Source organism: Aricia agestis, chromosome 1 (genome assembly GCF_905147365.1).
Source record: "Aricia agestis chromosome 1, ilAriAges1.1, whole genome shotgun sequence".
Lineage (NCBI taxonomy): Eukaryota > Metazoa > Arthropoda > Insecta > Lepidoptera > Lycaenidae > Aricia > Aricia agestis.
The window spans coordinates 21,469,217-21,484,893 of NC_056406.1; the positions used below are offsets into that span (position 1 = coordinate 21,469,217).

The 15,677-nt window shown below is 34.1% G+C and overlaps 2 protein-coding genes across 2 annotated transcripts in view; one reads left to right on the top strand and one right to left on the bottom strand.

Annotated features, from left to right (window-relative positions):
- Positions 1-15,065, top strand: part of LOC121731630 (carnitine O-acetyltransferase-like) — a 29,069-nt gene extending 14,004 nt beyond the window's left edge. The window contains exons 14-15 of the mRNA XM_042121196.1: positions 9,794-9,797; positions 15,055-15,065. The gene's annotated coding sequence lies outside the window, so the exon portion shown is untranslated. The remainder of the gene's footprint in view (positions 1-9,793; positions 9,798-15,054) is intronic.
- LOC121731755 (ras-related protein Rab-14) lies at positions 349-14,525 on the bottom strand. The gene is made up of 6 exons (XM_042121395.1): positions 14,353-14,525; positions 13,668-13,776; positions 13,221-13,401; positions 8,474-8,656; positions 2,769-2,945; positions 349-540 (listed from the first exon to the last, which is right to left on the bottom strand). Exons 2-5 carry the CDS (start codon positions 13,771-13,773, stop codon positions 2,774-2,776), a joined length of 642 nt encoding a protein of 213 aa, XP_041977329.1. The 5' UTR covers positions 13,774-13,776; positions 14,353-14,525; the 3' UTR covers positions 349-540; positions 2,769-2,773.
- Positions 15,066-15,677: the final 612 nt, after the last annotated feature.

A 15,677-nucleotide genomic window follows, 5' to 3' on the forward strand; every position in this document is an offset into this window, starting at 1 on the left:
TCACTTTTGTATGGGGAAACTCGTGACGCTCGGGCCCTTGCCCATACAAAAGTGAAAAAATGTTTTACTCTTTCAGCGCTGCTCCTTTCACAGTGAACTCACTACAAGGAACATGTACACACCCTAAAGTATTATCACTTATTTTTGTAATTTGTTACACACTGTATATGGTGTACCGTGTATTCGACAAAATCAAAGCGCCCCTTGTGTCGATGATATAAATTACACGCATCTTTAGTTTTGAGTGACGGTTCACTCACATCGACAATGGAATGTCATATTATGTTTGCGCAGAAATTGTGTCCCTGGGATCTGTCGTTTCCTTTGCTGCAAAGACAAACATAATACTTTTAAGGCAGATTGTATTGTTTCCACCCCGTGAACCCAAGAGTTATGAATTCATCTAAATATTGATACTATCCATTTATTTATATTATATATACATTAAAATATAAGTACAGATCATAATTTGATCAGTTAAAAATATATCGACCACATTAATAATAAGTATAGTTAATCCTACGAGTTAGATATTGTATCATCGAGGAAATTGATTCCTAGGCAGTTAACGGACCTATGTCATTTGGTCGGCTTAAAATAATATGTCAATCTACGAATAATAAAAACTAAGGAAACGTAACTCCCATACTTCACCCGTTTTGAATTTGGTTCCTTTTCGCACACTAAAATATGACAAATGACAATAGCTACGAAACCCTAAGGCTTCTTACAGACGAACGGCACGTGTCAGCGGCACGTGTCGGCGGCAGTCGACGGCAGCCGTTGACAGTTTATGACGCATGCAGGGGACCTACACGAGTCATGAACTCACGACCATCCCAACTATCATGTTTCCAGAACACTTTATTGTAAGACGAGCTTTTGCCCGCGGCTTCGCTCGCGTTAAGAAGTATTATTATATACAAACTTTCATGCCCTATTTTAACCCCTTGGAGGTGGAATTGGTCAAAATCCTTTCTTAGCGGATGCCTACGTCATAATTATATCTACCTGCATGCCAAATTTCAGCCCGATCGGTCCAGTTGTTTGGGCTGTGCGTTGATAGATCACCATGTCAGTCAGTCACCTTTGAGTTTTATATATGTTACGCTCAAAGACCGAAATCGCTCAATGAGCGAAAAAATGGCTCACAACGCGTTGTGGTTACAGTGAAACAGCCACGACGCGTTCTGGCAATCACAAAAAGACCATAACGCGAAATTTGTGTCGTGGCTGATATGCTATTCGTTTTTCTTGATTTGTTCTTGATTGATTAATCCTCCATAGGTATGGAAGATTATATTTGAATTACCACGCGTACTAGAAAATATTTTTTCTTTTACTAAATAAATTATGTGTTTATCATTATTATTTATAAAATATCCATAATTCCATACTATACGTACTAATATTATTACTGTATGTCTAGCGCAACGTAGCTGCGGGCAGCAACTAGTAGTAGGTATTATATTTAAATTATATAAATAAAAATAAAGCTAAATTTTTATAATTTATTAAGATCAAATTAACTTACTTATATTAGAAAAAAAAACAACAACAAACAATAACACGTTGCGCCAGACAGACATACAGTAATAATATTAGCATGGATATTATGGAACTATGGATATTTACAAATGATAATGAAAAACACGATAAGCAGTGATTTAGTAAAATAAAAAATATTTTGTAGTTATGGACTGCCACTCGTTTTCATTAGAGCCACGACGCGAAATTCGTGTCGTGGCTGTTTCACTGTAACCACAACGCGTTGTGAGCCATTTTTTCGATCATTGAGCGATTTCGGTCTTTGAGCGTAACATATAATATATAGATTACAGTAACATTACCGTAGGTACTCACTTTTTAAATATAATTTTACTAAAAAACAGTTAAAAATGCAAAACATTGTTAAATCCGCTGTGAAATATCAACTTTTTTTAAGATAGCTAGCTTGACTTTAAAGTATTATTGCTTATCTGTCAAACGGTGTCGTGTCGCTTAGTAGAGGTGGTGGTAGGCCCCCAGTTGTGACGTACCGCCTAAAGGTAAGCGTCCACAGGCCGGTATCGTACGCAACGGACGTCTCGCATCAAACGGATAATTTTTTCACAGTACATCCTCTGAATTCGCAGCGTACGGATTACCGACTATCCTAGTAAATGAATGCTCTAAAGGGGGGTGTGGATGGAAAAGTCGAAAGCAGAAATTTTGCTTAAGAACTTTGTTTGTACTAATTTGAAGATAAACAACCGGGCTAGTCGGTAATCCATACGCTGCCGATACAATGGACGTACTGAAAAAAAAAATCCGTTTGATTCGAAACTTCCGTTGCGTACGATATCGACCTGTGGACGCTTACCTTAACGCGGTACGTTAACTGCAAGCGTGATAAACTGTCGACGGCAGCCGTCGACTGCCGCCGACACGTGCCGTCGTCTGCTGTGGACTGCCGCCGACGCGTGCCGTTCGTCTGTAAGCGCTCTAACCTAGCTCTAACAATCAAATTCACTTCTATAATTACACAAAATTCTTGTATGTATTCAGGTCCCCTTTTGCATAAAGTATGCATGTATTCGGGTCTCTTTTTGTAGCTCGCGGAACAAATTTTTTGACACAGTGACTCTTCCTTAGTTTTTATTATTAGTAGATGTCAATTCAATGTTTGCTGTGATCGGTCGGACGCTTTTGACTTAACGCGACCAAATTACTTAGGTTCACCATCTGCCTAGGAATCAACTTCTCTGATAGTACATGAAACCGGCGACTGGGTCTAGCAGGCGCAGTTGTCTTTGGCTTGCGGCGGCGCGGCGAGCGGGCGGCCGGGCGACGCCGGCTTGTGTTGCACGCCGGACTCTGCGGCGTTTAGGTCCAAGCGGCCGTCTTGAATACTCTGATATATTTTTTTAGCAGTTTCCAGAAATGCTTCTTCGACATTTTGACCTCTGTAAATGTTTTAATACAAAATTTATATAAATAATAAATATTTAAGTTTTATTATTTAAAAATAATTAAGGTTTACATTGGTCGATGTCCGGATAATCGTGAATCCGTATAACTGAGGGCCGGATACTCGAGTTTCTACTGTACAAGATTATTTACATAATGTGTACTAATGAAATATTTTTAGTATAAGTAAATAATAAATAATCTACGAATAATAAAAACTATAAAAAATATAATAGTGCCAAAGTTTGGCGCCGACTTAAGATCATAGCACTTTACAGCAACTCAAAGTCAACTTCACTACTTAACTCACAGTATGGCATTATAATGTAATAGATTTGTTCTGTGGGACATACGAGTGAATTTTTCAACACGTAAGTTTAAACTTGAAAGTCTACGACGCGTGGTCCGCGCGTTGTTCACCTATTGCCTGTTATCAACCCGTTTGTCCGTCGTTGTCGACACGTGCACAACGACGGACAAACGGGCAATACGTTGCCGACGAGTCCTCAACGAGCTTACTGCTAGCGGGCGACGCATTGCCTGCTAATCCTAAGCAGGCAGATCTGGATTACGACTGGTTAGATCTGATAAGGTCGAGTTGATAATGCGTTTCCCCCTCGTTGAGGACGCGTTGCCCACTCATTGACGCCAAATTGTTCACTGGTCTGATGGCTGACGGTTGATCGTCTAGTGACTAGTCGACCCGTTGATACCGAAACGATAGTTCAAGTTGGAAGGGTGTTGGACTTGTGTTGAGTCCGTGTAATGTGCGATGACCTTTATATCTCTCTATACCTATCTATTACCACAGACCAGTAAATACTTTTACTGGTCACTGCTGATAAAAAAGAGAGAATAATTTGGATTAGGCTCACATCAGACATAAAACATGCTCTGACATTTTGAGAGTAACACATTTACCAAACAAAAAAAGAAGGGTTGCACTCCGGGAGTGCCGGCAGAAGTGAAAACTTGATTATTAGGGCATTTTCAAAAAAAATGTGTACCCCCTGATTTTGCCTTGTCCCTCGACTTTGTTAATTTATTTTGTTGAGAAAAATAACTTTTAACAGAATATATTAATTTAAGTGAAAAAAGGATATGTTTAAATACATATATAAATTGTCGTCTTGTTGTTACTTTAGTAAATAAAAAACTTACGAAGGTTTTAAAGTATTGAAAACCATCAAATATACCTGTCCCCTTCCCAACTAAGATGAGATAATGATTTTAAAAAATATCCAGTATTGGAAGTGATTTCTATACATAATTTAAAATCTCAAAAGTCAAATGTATCAGTTGAAAGTATCAATTATATATTTTTATATGTAATTTCTTTTAAAAATTAATTTGAATTTAAAACGAAAATTTTAGTCTTCCGGAAGATTCCACTTTGTGACCGCTCGTTTTTGCAAAAATTCTTCTAATACTAGAAATTATTCGGCACGATCTGGCAAAAAAACGAATGTTCTTCATCGTTTGCAGTTTGCCAGTAAAAACAAAAAGACGTACCTATACGTCTTTTTGTTTTTACTGGAAAACTAACTAGTGAAAAGCGCGGAAATGTTGTTGAAGTGCAGGTGTTTCAATTTCTTTGTTCAGGTATGTGACCAAGTTTTACTGTTATTAATCACTTTTCTTTGATTATTGTTATTGTTTACACATTGCAAAGCTTGTATAGTATTTGATACCAAAAATGTATTAGTGCTAAATAAGATGGTTAATTTTTAAACAATTTAAAATAACAAGAAGCATTATGTGACCTCCGTTGGGTGACTTTTTCTACGGTCATTTTTGATATTATCAGGAAAATGCCTTAAATTCCGCGTTCTTTTTTGTTTTTTTGTATAATAAACTATATTTCCTATTACATTATAGGAAAAAATTATAGAAAAAAAGAAAAATTTTACATAAAAATTAAAATAAAATTTTATACCCCGCACACGTTTTTCTGAAATTGCCCATTAACGTTGTGCATTATTTTTTAACCCATTTTTTATGAAAATCGATTTTTTTTAAATCGATTTTTTAATTAATCGAAACCCTTACAATCGATTAAATTTTAAACCCATTTTTTATGAAAATCGATTATTAAAAGAACCATTTTTTTTAATTAATCGAAACCCTTACAATTTTTTTTAAACCATTTTTTATGAAAATCGATTTTTAGAAAATCGATTTCTTTAATTAATCGAAACCCTTAGAATCGATTAAAATTTTAACCCATTGTTTATGAAAATCGATTTTTAAAAAATCGATTTTTTAAATTAATCGAAACCCTTACAATCGATTAAAAAATATCGACAATCGAAAAAAAAAACAATCGATTGTTCGATTAATCGATTTCGATGTTACAACACTACTCTCCAACCGTCTTACGGTTTTTCGATCAGCACGAGAATCTGACGCGAGTTTCAAAGTTTTTACCCATCCCACAAAAGTGCTCAACGCTAAAGAAGTTTTCACTTCAAAAATTAATTTAAATAATTATTTGCTTAGATCAGTGTTTTTCAACCTGGGGGACCGTAAGATTAATTTTTATAAAAACAATAAAATAATATTATAATAATTATTGATGTCTAAAGTAGGAGAACATTAACAAAAGGTTTTTTTATGAAATAAGGGGGCAAACGAGCAAACGGGTCACCTGATGGAAATCAACTTCCGTCGCCCATGGACGGGATGCGCTGTTTCACGCCAGTTTTCTGTAAGAACGTGGTATTTCATCGGTCGAGCCGGCCCATTCGTGTCGAAGCATGGCTCTCCCACGGATATAATATTTATAAACGTAAAGATATGATATATTTCACGAATATAATATTTTTACATAGCAATGACTGCAGCGGGGCTAAAATGGTCACATTTAGCAATTCCTCTCAATCAATTCAGCAAATGAATCGTCAAAACTGTCAAACTGACAAATGTCAAATTAGTACAAAAATACAGAAATGAATTGCAAGCAGAGTTGCATTTTGCGATTTTAGAAAAATTAATCATATTAAGATTCATATCATGATTCTTCAAAGCGACCATTTTAGCCCCGCAGGTCACATCTTGAAAAATACTGGACTGGATGTAATATTTTATTGATACCTAAAAACCCGTGATTTCGATATGGTAATATTCACAGGGTGCTTTGAGATATCGAACAAAGCTGAAATTTTGATGATATATATCATAAAAATTACCACTATCTTGACCTCACTCCTATAAAAGTAAAGTTTGAAATTTTTAATTTGTATGACTGTTTTCTTTAATTTAGTAGACACTTAGATTCATTTATTTTATAATAATACTATGTCCTAGGGGCCAGGATAAATGATAATCTAAAATTAAAAAGTAATAAAACATTTAATCCTTAAGCTATTTCCAGAAAAAACTGTTCACTGGTCTAAAATTTGATCAAATATTTTATATAATTATTTGTGTTTTATATACGATAGTAAAAACAGTGGCGTTCCCATAATATCGAAATGTATGACGCTGTAGTAGAAATGTGTCCTTGGTGTGAAATTTTTTTAAATTAAAAAACACTTTTTAGTGATTAGCTCGTTTGAAATTTACTTTAACAGCTAAAACTAAATACTACTACTCAGACAAATCAAATATAATACAGTTGGAGCGTTGGAGCTTCAATTATTTAAATAATGAAAAAAGATTGTTTGTCCAATTGGTGACACTGTGGTCTTTTATAATTGTTTGATTTTCGATTTTTCTCTAAAAATATAACAATTTACCTAGTATGAAGGAAGTTAATAATAATTTTATTGATACTTTCAACTGATAAATGAGACATTTACAGATTGTAATAATTTACAAGAACCATTTTTATTGAAAATGCTCTATTACACAATATATTATTTAAATCATGTCCCTATGCAATGTTGTAGTAACATTAATAGTCCGGTTAACGAATGGCTCAAAAGAAGGTATAGAGTGCGTGAACCTAAGCGATTTCGGCTTGAACTTATTCAGGGTGATCAGGGACAAAACATACTAAAAGTTCTGACGTCTAGGTGAGCAGGCATTTTGACAGGTTAAAATTAAAAGCTTATTAAATTTTCTATAGATTAGATTATATAGATATACACTTTTTCCAAATTCTCATCCGTTTTCGAAATACACGCTCAGAAAAAGTGAAAATTAAGAATAGCTTCATTTTTTAATATTCCTTTTTATTTCTGTTTGAATAATAGCTTTATCGCTACTGTGCTTCGTTCAGTGAGTGAGAGGGTCTCACTCACCGAACCCTACATCCCTCATCACACCCTTTAAAATGGCAACGCACCTGTAGCACCCCTGGTGCTGCAGACGTCGCATAGGAATTATGGTAACCATTTTACATCAGGTAGACCATACTCTTGTTTGCCAGCTTAGTTATTTGTAGGGCCCGGATTTATATGTAAATACCATCGACATAATATGAAGCTATATGGACACGAAATCACAACGAAAGACGCCTGTCTTCAGAATTTGTAAACTAAAAATGGCGGATTTTACTAGAGATGTCACTGAATAAAAAAAGTCGATATCGATATGAAGTTTTTTTATTCAGTGACGTCTCTAGTAAAATCCGCCATTCTAGTCCACAAATTTTGAATTCAAAGACCTATTAGGTCTTTGCCTTTACTTTCATTTGGAAAAGTATCGATATCGATATTTTTTTTAATATTCAGTGACTATCACTCTAGTGAAATCCGCCATTTTTAGTTTACAAATTTTGAAGGCAGGCGTCTTTCGTAGTCATTTCGTGTCCATATAGCTTCTTATGTCGATGGTATTTACATATAAATCCGGGCCCTAGTTATTTGTTTAAAAAACATAATGAATCTTAGGGAATGAGCTGACCCCTCAAGAGTGAGGGTGGAAAAGTGAAGGGAATATCTTGACGCCAAGAACAATAGACGACTTACCTGCATCTGAGGCTTTACTAAGAACCTACGAATAATAAAAACTAAGGAATCGTAAGTCCCATACTATTACCGTTTTAAATTTGGTTCCTTTTGACCTGTCATGTAACGTCAGCCTAGTACCACTCAAGGTCACCTAAATATTGTGTCACCTAAATTTGACAAGTATTGTGGAGCATGTTTTTTGACGGAGTTACTTTTTTTTAGTTTTTATTATTCGTAGCTAAGAACAATATATTTTTGTCGCTGCAAACAGAATTAGAAAGGAATACCTACGTATTGAAAATAAAGTTTTTTTAATTTTCACTTTTCCTGAGCGTGTAGTTTGAAAACGGATGAGAATTTGGAAAAACTGTATAGAAGCTAATTTATAGAGAATTTAATATGCTTTAATGTCACCATAGAATATTTTTTGCTACAACGCATATTTTTTTAGTTATTGACGAAAAACCAAAAATTTAGACCTTTGTCGCCCTCCCCTCCCTCCGGCTCACCTCCTAGACGTCAGGACTTTTAGTATGTTTTGTCCTTAACCACCCTGAATAGGCTTAGGTTCCCACTCACGCATTCTACAACTACTTTGTTGACTGAGCTATAAAGTATTTTATACATACGTCTTTGCACTTGCTTCCACAAACATAAGTCCATTTTCATCTGCAAATTGTTTTGCCTCTTCATACGTTACATCTCTCTGACCATCCAAATCTGACTTATTGCCAATCAAAAATATTACAGTGCTGGGGTTTGTCAAGTTGCGGGTATCAGTAAGCCAGCTACTAAGGTGGTTGTAAGTAGACCTGTATTAAAAAAAGTTAAGTATAAGAATGCCAATCAGTTATGAACTTTCTATTTTTATACTGGTGGTAAACCACTTCCTGATAAATGCCGGATAGGCTATCCACCACTTAACTTGACAGATAGAGTATGGATAATACATCTATAGGCTATCCACAACTTATTTGACAGATAATTATCTGTCAAATAAGGGCCGATTTTTCAATCCTGAGATAAAAGGTCGGATAGTTAACTGTCTATGTCGGATAGGTAACTGATAGTTTAACCGTCGAATAAGTCACAGTCATTTTTTCAAATGTCATTTATTCCATAGATAACTATCTGACCGAATTTTTGAAGTCTGGCAACTCGCACTTTACACAGTTGAAACAAATATATTGAATACTCTATTGTTAGAGTAAGACAGACTGAGTCTCATTGTTTTTTGGTTATTTGTCTGTTTCGTTCGGACGCCTGTGCACATTTATTGCTTAACTATTGTGATTGAAAATAAAAAGACAGATGCTGTGACGAACAAAGACTTTTTGAACCGCACCAACTGTATTAGGTACCTGATACCTGATTAGGTATCTATCTATTTATTGACTGTGTTTCGTGCTTAATTTTAAATTCTATAAGAGAAAGAAAATGTAGAACAGATTCTTTTTAAAGTCTGAATCGGCGCTGAAAATCTTTTGGATCCCACATGTTATAATGATCAGGCCTCGATCTGATGATTCTTTCTTTTCTTTCCAAAGGATTCATTCGATTCATATATTCGTTTATTATGGCCTCTTCTTCAATTGCCAGATCATCAATTTCATCGAAAATATCCTTAGTTATTAAATAAACGTAAATTACAACCTCAAGCCAAACACCAGTTACCAATGTCAACGTAAACTATCTGTCTAATAACGGTTATTTGGTGGTTCGCGCGACGGATAGTTTTATTCCTCAGTTAACGGGGTTATTCACCGGTTAAGTCCTATCTGACGATTGAAAAATTCAATATCATGCTATCTGTCGAATAAATACTATCTACCTGTTTATCTGAGGATTGAAAAATCGGCCCTAAGTTGTGGATAGCCTATCCAGTACTTTATGTACTGTCCCAGTCTACTGACAACTTTCAGTAATGGAAAACTAATAGTTGTCACTAGAGAAGTGCAAAAATTTATGGAACCTGGGACCACCTTCATACAAGATAATAATAATATAATATATATGGACGCTTCGAACATGAGACTATTTTATTTGCGGATGATACTACTATACTTATCAGGGGAACTAAAAGAAATGACGTGAAAATCGAAATTAGACTGGGTTGCACCAGAGGCGTGGGTAAAGTTATAGTTAAGGTAAATTTAACTTTAACTTTACCCTTAACTTTGCCCGGAGAAATTGACAGATGACAGCTGATCCAACAAGGTTATACATGCGCGTGGGCGGGGGCGCTGCTGGTAAAGGAGAACTGTCAACAATTGCGGCTTTTGTATGATGACAGCGTTAGTTCCTTTTTTTGCCACATGCATTTAAAACCTTGTCGAGCTCTATGGTTATAGTTAAATATGGCGTCTTGATGGCGTCCATTTTTAACTTTACCCAAAGATTTGACACTTTGCACTGTAGTCAAAGTTAAAGTTAAAGTTAGTTGGTGCAATCCAGTCTAAAACTTTGCGGTGTGCATCAAAGGAGATTGACCGATTTGGGCTAAGTGCTGCCCAGGCATGTGAATACCTGTATTGTATTCCTTACATTAAAAGACGAAAATAAAAAAAATCATTCATGGGTTTTTTTGCAACACACATGCGCCTACAAAACTATTTAGTTTTATTTTAGGTTCATTAAGCATTGGAATAACACATTTTTTTATCATTAACGTTGTGTGCCTTGTTTGGTTTTTGGGGTGGGCTAGGCACCAAGACGCTTTAACGCGCCCTGCTTTATTTTTAGATAGTATTATCATAGACGACGATGAGGATGACGAATAATTATATGATAGAAATTGTTGTACGCGCCAAAGCGCGCATCAGAATTTGAAATTGTGTCTTAGACAATTGTTACAATGATAATAAATAACTTATTTAATAATACACTGTCTTTTATTTTTTTTTAAATAAGCTGTTGGTATGATTGATTGAGTAGTATTTTTATGTTTTTCACTCGTACTTGACCATTTTCCCATACTTGTTATATAATTTCGGAATCGTCTTTTTAAGATCTTTACTTTACAAACATTATATGGATTGAGTCAGAAAAAAATAAATAAGTGTAGTCCAAATATTTGTAATAACCCTCTACAAAAATATTTTTTTCTCAAAACCTCTCGGATAGATTTCAATGCGCTTTGGTGTTAAGTATAGTAGTAGCCTAAGGTACATTATGCACTATGTGGCAATCCTGGGCAGCACTTAGCCCAAGGTCCATACAAGAATGGTCAATCTCTTTTGCTAAAACAAAAAAACCTACAAATGAATTTAAGTAAAACAAAACTAGTTCACTTCCAAACTCGTAAACAAAATACAAACTATAAATTAAAAGTAAATTTCGGTGACGTTGAAATACAAAAAACAGAATCGACTGAATTTTTAGGCCTAACTGTGGACTATTTATGCAGATGGAAGGAACATATCGATAAAATCTGTATTAAATTGGAAAAGTATATGTTCATACTGTTTAATCTAAAACACACAGTGTCTGTTCAAGCAGCCATCATAGCGTATCATGGGCATGTTGCCTCTGTTCTTCGCTATGGTCTCGTTATATTGTGCAACTCCATAGACATGAACAGAGTCTTCAAAATACAAAAGAAATGTATCAGATGTATATCGAGCGCTAAATATTTTGAAACCTGTAAGCCATTGTTCAAAAAGTTTAATATACTACCGCTGCCTTGTCAGTACTTATATTTTTGACGTTTGTATTTTTGTGCATAACAATCTCTAGATTTTTATGCACAAAAATACAAACGTTCATTTTTTTAGTAAAGTCGCTTCTTTACTAAAAAAATGAACTTAGCAACAAAAAGTAGTAGAGACAAACACAAACTTGTTATACCTGACCAAAGACTCAACATTTGTAGTAAAAACGCGTATTGTATGGCAGTTCGGATCTATAACAAATTACCTAACTGCTTCAAAGAACTGACATATATATAAAACAATATAAAAATAAACTATACATCTGGCTCCTTAACAAAATGTATTATTCAGTAAAAGAATTTCTCGATGATAAAAATATTATGAATGAGTTAATTTAAACAAAATTAATGTGTAACTTAAATGTTTCTAAAAATATATAAAATGCACCTGTCTATTGTAATGTTATAAATTAATAATTAATTATCGACATTTCTATCTCTATGTAATAAATCTGACAATAACCTTAAATTATATGACTTAGTACTTGTAATATTTGCACAATCATTGTAGTAGAATATGTGGAAAATGTAAAAACTAACACCTTATTGTACCATATTCCTAAGCAAATAAAATGATTTTGATTTGATTTTGATTTCACACCACATCAGTCTGGCCCCATGCTAAGTACCTGAAGGACTTGTGTTACAGGTACCAGACAATGGAAATAAATATTTAATACTTTTATACTATACATATATTTAAGATTTTTATTATATTATAATACACATATTTAATACACATCCAAGACCCAGGAACTTTTGAAAACTTTTTGTTCCGTCGGCGGGATTCGAACCCTTCGAATTGGTAGTTTAAGCCGGGGGTACGGCTTGAACTACCAACAGCCCACCAACTGAGCCACAGAGGTCGTCAAATATAATATGTTGTTGATATTGAGTTGTTAGGACAGCTTTGTGGCTACAATTGTCTATTTGGGGTCTGAAAACTTTCAATTACTCCAGAAAAATAATTTAAAAACCATTTTTCAAGTACCATCGATGAAATTGATTCCTAGGCAGTTAACAGACCTACGTTATTTGGTCAGCTTATGTCAATTCAATCTTACCTGTGATCCTTCGGATGGGTTAATTGACTTAACGAGACCAAATTACTTAGGTCCGCCATCTGCCTAGGAATCAACTTCTCTGATAGTAAAATAATGTTCTATTTTTTAAACATTTGCTCTTTTATCTTGTTTAGACACTTTGTTATAGTGTGTAGTTGTGTACACTGTACATGTACAGACAGACAAGGAGATCCTCCCTTATCATTTGCATTATAATATGGTATTTAGGGTTTGCAAATCATGCAGATTTTAATGCACCTGCAATGTACTTTAATGATGTCATAACATGTGATTGAAAAATAAATAATGAATATTTATTGTTTTGAAAAAAAAAACAGTATTTTTTTACTTTTTTATGTGAAATTAAAAGTCTGAAATCTCATAACTCCAAACAGACAATAATGAGATCAAATCTGTCATAACAGTAATAAAAGAACTATTCAACGACCCAATCTGCACATCTTAAGGCATTTTGGTGGGCAGGCCCAACAACATAATATGCCAATTATGTTGTGGACAGACAATTCCCACAGAAAGAGAATAATCTTTATATTGTAAACATATTTGAAAACTATTAATTGTTAATTCTATTTAAAATATAACCTTCTTGTGATATCATAAACCATAAGAGCACCGGCCGCCCCTCTATAGTAGGAGCGTGTTACAGCCCTGAACCTCTCTTGTCCAGCTGTGTCCCAAATTTGTAATTTAATTTTTTGCCCAGCAACTTCTATTATCCGAGTTCCAAATTCAACACCAATGGTATGTGGGCAATCAGCCATAACTGGAAAAAATATATAAATAATAATATTATATTATAATGCATAGATACAATAAAGTACAAGGTCTATAACTTCACACCACACGGAAACTTCAAATGTAAAAGTGATATAAAATCAGACTGACCTCGGATTTCAGATCACTCTTACATTTGAAGACCTACCAGGGATTTAACAAAACAAGAACTACTGTATAATGTAATTAGAAATTTAATTATACATAAAAGCTGCTTTACTGCAACAAGTATTTTGATTGTTTGGACATACTCACATTTCTTTTCTGTAAATTGATGCAGCAGGCATGATTTGCCTACACCCATGTCTCCAATAATAATATATTTGAAAATATATGAATAATTATATGGTCCAGATGTCATTTTCTAAAAAAGCAAAGTCACATACTTAATAAATTATTTTAAGTGCAAAAATATATGTATCTGAAAATTTTCTAATGTGATTCACATAATTTATTACCTCCTAAGAAAGAGAGATGAAAATATAACTTCCTCCTTTCTGGAAGTTGGTTAAATGTTTTAGTGTGTGTACGGTGCAGTGTCATCTAAAGCTACACAACCAGGCTATTGGAGAATTTGTACGAACTACCAAGTAGTTGGTATTACCAACTGTGATCAATGATAAGATGGAATTTCTCATTGCATATTGCATTACTTATTCAAAATTTTCTGATAAAAAAAAAAAAAACAAAATAACATAAAATTTATTTTGACGGAACTTCAACAACTACGCCACGAAATCCACTGAGATTTTCTATTAGATAAAGTCTACACGATTAAGCGCGTTTTTTCGGCACTCGTACATTAGGACCCTTCATTTTGACTATAAATATAGCAATTTAAGGCCTATAAATAATATTTTTAGCCTTACAGTATTAAATTCCTGAAATCTAACACATAAAAGACAATGGGAAAATGATTGTTAGCACAACAAACACCTACCTAGTAAACTTTCTACTTTATGTTTCTGCAAAGTTCTTCAACTGATTTTGATTAAAAATGTTGGCACACAAAAACCAAAACTTATATTTCCTGCACAATACGAACAATTAACAAATTAATGTTAAATTTTTTTGGATTTTTGTACGTCAGCTCGCCACAAACTCTTGCACGAATCATTAACCAATCATAGTATTAGATAAATGTCATATGAGGACTGAGGTGTGACAAAATGACATTTGACATTGACAATTAAGGCTACCGCAGATTATAATAGTAGGTATAGATGTTTTGATAGATGTAGTCTTAGCCCGTCATCGCGTGGCCATTTTGTGCTTATTTTCATACAAGTAGTGTGCGTTTGTTTTCTTGAATATTTCTATTGGTCGACTATTTCGAAGCACATTGTGATACAGGAAAGAAAGTCAATTAGTTCATGATATCGATTAACTATAGTTCAAGAGAGAATCCGTAAACACACGTAAAAAGCTATGCAATTTTTATAGACAAATTATTAATTGATGTGACATTTTTAGCACTAATGCCTTATATAGCACGAATAAGGGATTATTAAACTTATTAATTATCTTTTTAGCTTACAAAAATACCGATTGAAAAGCCCAAAAAACGTTGTTCAAAACGTACGTATTTAATGTTAAATCCACGTGTTTGAGGCATGCTTTGACCATTCGGTTTATTATTTAGCGGAACCACAAAACTCAACAATATCTAGCATTAAATGTTCACTAAAACCTTTATTAACACTTTTATTACATGAAAGCAGACCGACTCCTTTGTTATGTCCTAGTAAGTAGGACATAAGATTACACGCTTTTGACGCTTATACACTGATAAAAGGCTCTCTCCAGTCTATAGTACCTCAATGGGTGCCATTAGCCATAATCAACCATAATTAAATCATAGATAAAGTATTATAGTAAAGATGTAATCTTAGCCCGTCATCGTGTGGCCATTTTGTGCTTATTTTCATACAAGTATAACTAGCTATTTGACCGAGCTTTGCTCGGTATTCGATAAAACACGAATAAAATGACATTTTCTAAAAATAATTCCTAGCTAGATCGGTTTATCGCCCCCGAAACCCCCTATATACTAAATTTCATGAAAATCGTTGGAGCCGATTCCGAGATTCTAATTATATATATATAGATATATATAAGAATTGCTCGTTTAAAGATATAAAATAGCGTGCGTTTATTTTCTTGAATAGTTCATCGATCATTTTGAAGCACATTATAATACATAAAAGGAAGTCATTTAGTTCATGATATCGATAAACTATTTACTATTGTTCAAGTAATGAGAAT